This window comes from Sprattus sprattus, assembly GCF_963457725.1.
Source record: "Sprattus sprattus genome assembly, chromosome: 14".
In the NCBI taxonomy this organism is placed as follows: domain Eukaryota; kingdom Metazoa; phylum Chordata; class Actinopteri; order Clupeiformes; family Clupeidae; genus Sprattus; species Sprattus sprattus.
The window spans coordinates 12,747,265-12,752,264 of NC_137912.1; the positions used below are offsets into that span (position 1 = coordinate 12,747,265).

General features: G+C 46.3%; 1 protein-coding gene across 1 annotated transcript in view; it reads right to left on the reverse strand.

Annotated features, from left to right (window-relative positions):
• Positions 1 to 5,000, reverse strand: part of magi2a (membrane associated guanylate kinase, WW and PDZ domain containing 2a) — a gene marked incomplete at both ends in the record, with an annotated part of 235,300 nt that overhangs the window by 98,906 nt on the left and 131,394 nt on the right. Inside the window, 1 exon segment of the mRNA XM_080851836.1 lies at positions 1,036 to 1,251. Coding sequence (XP_080707962.1) covers positions 1,036 to 1,251 — 216 coding nt within the window.

The following is a 5,000-nucleotide window of genomic DNA, read 5'->3' on the forward strand; positions in this document are numbered from 1 at the left end:
GGTGTCCTACTTAGAGCGGCGGCTCTTGGAGGTCCCTAAGGATAGTCACAGAAGGCAGTGACAGATAAATAAAGAGAGAGAGAGAAAGAGAGAGAGGGAGAAAGATACAGCAGAACTACAGCAGAGACAGAGAGAGAGAGAGAGAGAGAGTTTGAGAGAGAGAGAGAGAGAGAGAGAGAGAGAGAGAGCGAGAAAGGGGGGTGGGTGGTTGGGTGGTAGGGTTGGGAGACAGTGGGAGAGACTACCGCAGCATCCATCATACAGACAAACTCCCAAACATACACAAATGGAGAAACAATCTCTTCGACACACATGCACACACAGAAGGAGAGCACTAACTGCTGTGTCTCTCTTTGTCCATGTATGTGTTTGAGGGGACTTACAGTGTGATCTCCAGGCCTCCAGTGTGGCTGTGTGTGTGTGTGTGTTTGTAATTGAACACCAGGCCGGCGCTAAATCACACTGATTGAACAAGCCGCTGAGTCTGGGCCCAGTCTACTGGCCCCTGAGTCAAGCACTCTGTCTGCCCCCTTGCTTATAAATCAAAACTATGTGTTTATCGCACAGGGGGGATACAGTAAACCATAGGCTTTATGGCAGCGGAAGAGACAGCTTAGCATAAGTGCTACTGGTTTTTCTCTTCCATCAACTTCTCCCTTCCCTAGTGTTCACTTCCTAGACTTAATTATGGGCAGGAGAAGCTGTCTGCTAACATTCTGTTGCTATGACGTCTCCCTGGCAACGCTGCCCTGACTACACTGGTGGTCCAAGGATGGAGACAGTTGCTATGGGGCACGCTTGCAGGAAGGTGATGGGGTATGGGGCCGCGGCAAGACCCGTTTGGACCTTCTGGGAGGTTCCAGGTTAGTGTTCCATCAAACGCACACCCTCCTCGAATGGCTGAATAGAGCTGGGCTGTATGTTTATGATTCTCCACATCAGGGACAGGCTGCACAAAGTGGAAACGACTGGTGACACTCACACACGCTCATGAACACACGAGCGCACACACACACACACACACAGAGGTCCCACCTGGGGTGAGAGCCACGCCGTTGCCGTTGACAACGGGCCTCTCCTCCTCCTCCTCCTCGGGCGGGTCGATGCCGGCCTTCTCCATGTTGCTGACGGACTTGTTGCGTCGCCGCTTGCCCTGGGAGCTGGGTCTGGCGCCCGGCAGTAGGCGGTCGGTTACATCGAGCAGCAGCGACGTGGGCTCACACGGGGGCTTGGGCGTCCCGTAGTAGTTTTCTACACACACACACACACACACACACACACACACACACACACACACACACACACACACACACACACACACACACACACACACACACACACACACACACACACACACACACACACACCACAGTAAGAAACAGGGGTTATTTCCTTGGTAGGACCAGTGATATATATATAAACAGTATATATTTTTTTTATGAGGGAATTAGTGTAGCTTCCCAACTGTATTTCACTCTGAAGTGTTGAACTCCTTTTTCAGCCTCTCCGTCTCTGCACATGTAAGAACAACATACACTGAGGTGGTGCCAAGTCTAAGGATGAAGGCACTTTCATTTTTCCTTGGAAGATATGGTTTACAGAGATATGTACCGACTGAATCAGAAGCTGACTGGCTGTGTGTTTGCGCCATATTTCGATTTCTTCAGAGACCTTAAACCTCTAGACAAACGATACAAATATGTCCTCTAAAATAACAACAGGTTTTCAGGTTGGCCAAAGCATATGGCTAGGTAGTCTTCCCTGCCTACGCACATACGCACGGAACAAACTGAACAATAGCACAACTGTTGATGCTTAATGATTAATGGCCGTGACCAGAGAAGATCGACAGCTGTTGAATAGAGGAATTTGTTAGTGCTGTCATAACAAAAAAGACCTATAACCTCAGTGGGATATTAAAACATTCAAATTCAAGGCAGTTTTGCTTGCTGCTGATGATGATAATGTACATCAGGTCCGGCACATTCATGAACATATGGCTGGAGAGAGCAAGGTGATTATCTAAAGAACATCCACCCACATAATTTATTAGATTAGGGACATACTATAAACCACATTAATATATAGGATAAACAAATGCATGTGTGACCTAAATATGTAATCCAACAACCACAACAATAAATAAACGCTGCGTGCATGATGGAAATGCGAAGTGTGTGAGTGGAGAGAAGTGTGTCTTTCATACAGTTCTCATTAGCCCTTACACAGGGGCGTGATGCACTGCGTTTGCGTGACGACTCTTCACAGGCACCTCAGAAGTGTTGACTTCTGCAGCAGTGGTGATAGAGGCGTTTGGCAAAGCATTGCTATCCACGCTGCCATGGCAGATAATGTTCAATCACACAGACACACACACACACACACACACACACACACACACACACACAAAACACACAGAGATGAGCACAGAGGCAAGTTTTGTGACTTCAAACAAAATGGCTTCTTCAGGGCAAAATCACCCTTGTGAATAAATATCACTATGAGTGGGTGTGACACTAGAGAGAAAGCGAGCGCAGATGTGAGCGACGGACTGTGAGCGTCAGGTGAATGAGTGAAATAAGTAAACACTTTACTTTACTCTCTATACTGTCATTTTCACTGTGTTAGCATGTTCAGCCCCCCCCCCCCCCCCCCCCCACACACACACACACAAAGACACACACACAGACACACACACAGACACGCACGCGCTGATCATGCTGTCTGAAATGAACGCTGACGTGATCTGTACCCCCCCAGAGTCTGGTAGTCATCCAGGGAGCAAAGTGTTTTGAAGCGGCCTCCCCCCATTCGCCCCGCACACAGACTGTTCCATCAGACTAACTGAAGATGGCAGAATATGGGAGAGGGTCTATTCTCATGGTCTTTACTTTAGCACATTAACCATCCGCAAGATGCTTCAGCTCTTTACTGCCTTTTAACAGCACATTGGTCTATGTGTGTGTGTGTGTGTGTGTGTGTGTGTGTGTGTGTATGTGTTCGCTTGCGTGCGTGCATGCATGCGTGTACGTGTACGTGTGCATGAGATCAAGAGAAAGATTGGAATCTGTGTGTGTGCGTGTGCGTGAACGTGTGTGTGTGTGCGTGACATCGGGGGAAAGATTTGAATCTGCAGTGCTATAATATCAATAATATATACGTATAGGATCATAAAGCGAACAGAGTGCACATAGGTGGGTGGATTCTCTTTCTCTCGCTCTGAACCATAGCCTTGGATATATATATATATGTGTAGACAGAGTATAATATCCACTGCCTGTGTATATCAATAGGCATGTTATATCCATTGCTTTTACTTTTTTCTCTTTATTTTATCTTCTCTCTCTCTTTGACTCTTTTGGTCTATATTACAGAGAACACACACACACACACACACACACACACACACACACACACACAGAGAGAAAGATAGGAGCATAGAAGATGAAAAGCCATTGAGATGGTTTTATTATTGAAAATGGCTGTTGAATTGATTGCAAAAGAAACCGAGTGAACTGAAACAGCACCGTGGAGGATAGCCAAGGCAGACCGGGGGAAAAAAGAAGAGAGAAAACGTCTTCTACATTGACTTTTTCTCTTCACTTCTTCTCCTTTGACTAGCTCATAAACCCTTTCGAAAAAGGCAATATTTTTTTTCTCAGCTCACTTCATGGTTGTCTCCGAAATGGAAAGAATCGTGAGTGAAAGGCAAAGAAAATAAGGAGGAGAACTTTCTGCAAAAGTCTAACAAACACAGACAAGTCGTGGCGCTAACTCCAAAACCCATACATCTGCATTAGGCATAATAAGGAGCAGGAGACAGCTCATGACACGTAACCATGCCAACTCTTGAATCTCTGGGAATGGGCCGACTAGTGTGTCATCCATGACAACTCTTGAATCTCCGGGACTGGGCCGGCTAGTGTGTCATGCTAACAGACGTAAGCCCCAAGGCAGTTATTAGACAGTGTGTCAGAGCACAGTCTTGGGCCATGACCACAGCCTCAGATCTCCAGGACATCAGGCACCAAACTCTAGGCTAGGAAATATCTCCCTTCAGCCTCCAAGAACCAAGAGTGTTCTGTTCTGTGTTCTGCAGTCCATTCCACAGGTTTCTCTGTTTTTTTTGTTTTTTTTTACAAATCTCTTTCTCCTTCTCTTTCTCTCTCTTTGGTATGTGGAAGGAAGGATGATGGATTTTAAGTTCAGTTAGCAGAGGCTTAGTTGGTCTCGCTCCAAGATCAGACGAGTAATTCTTATTAAGTATGCTGTGCTTAATTAGAGGGAGACAAATTGATTTGTTATTTCATGAAACGTTTGTTTGGTGTAAAGGGTGAATTCAACTGAAACACGAAGGGAGGAGGCTACATAAGGAGGATATAGTAATGAATATGTTTATATTTATATAAAGAGGACAGAGGCACAAGAGGCACAGTCTCTGTGTAGTCGTTGAATGCAAGAGCAAGAGTATCTAGGAAATAAATGGCCCGATGCAGCTTCCTCTTCAGAAACACACAGAGCACACATCCACACACACACACACACACAACCACACACACACACACAAACACAAACACACTCTCTTGTTCCTTCTCTCTTTCTCTTCCTCAAACACACATACACTCATGCTTTCCCTCTCTTTCTCTCTCCCTCTCTCTCTCTCTCACACACATACACACACACACACGCAGGGCTGTCAAATGGCACAGGGTAGAGAGGCATGAAGGCTTGCCTGTGTAAGCACTGAAAAGGGGCTATTAACTTGTACCAGAACCTGGAGGACAACCTTCCATTTCATGCTCTCTCTGCTCTCACCCAACGCTGCCTGAACAAGCCCCAAATGAACTCACCCAACGCTGCCTGAACAAGCCCCAAATGAACTCTGCGGCTCCCCGCTGTTTGCCCTTTTAAAATGTCTTCATTCTTCACACACACTGACAATGGCTGAGGTAAAAGGAAAAGGCAAGCTATGAGCGCGGTGTCAAGACTAAATAGTCCAT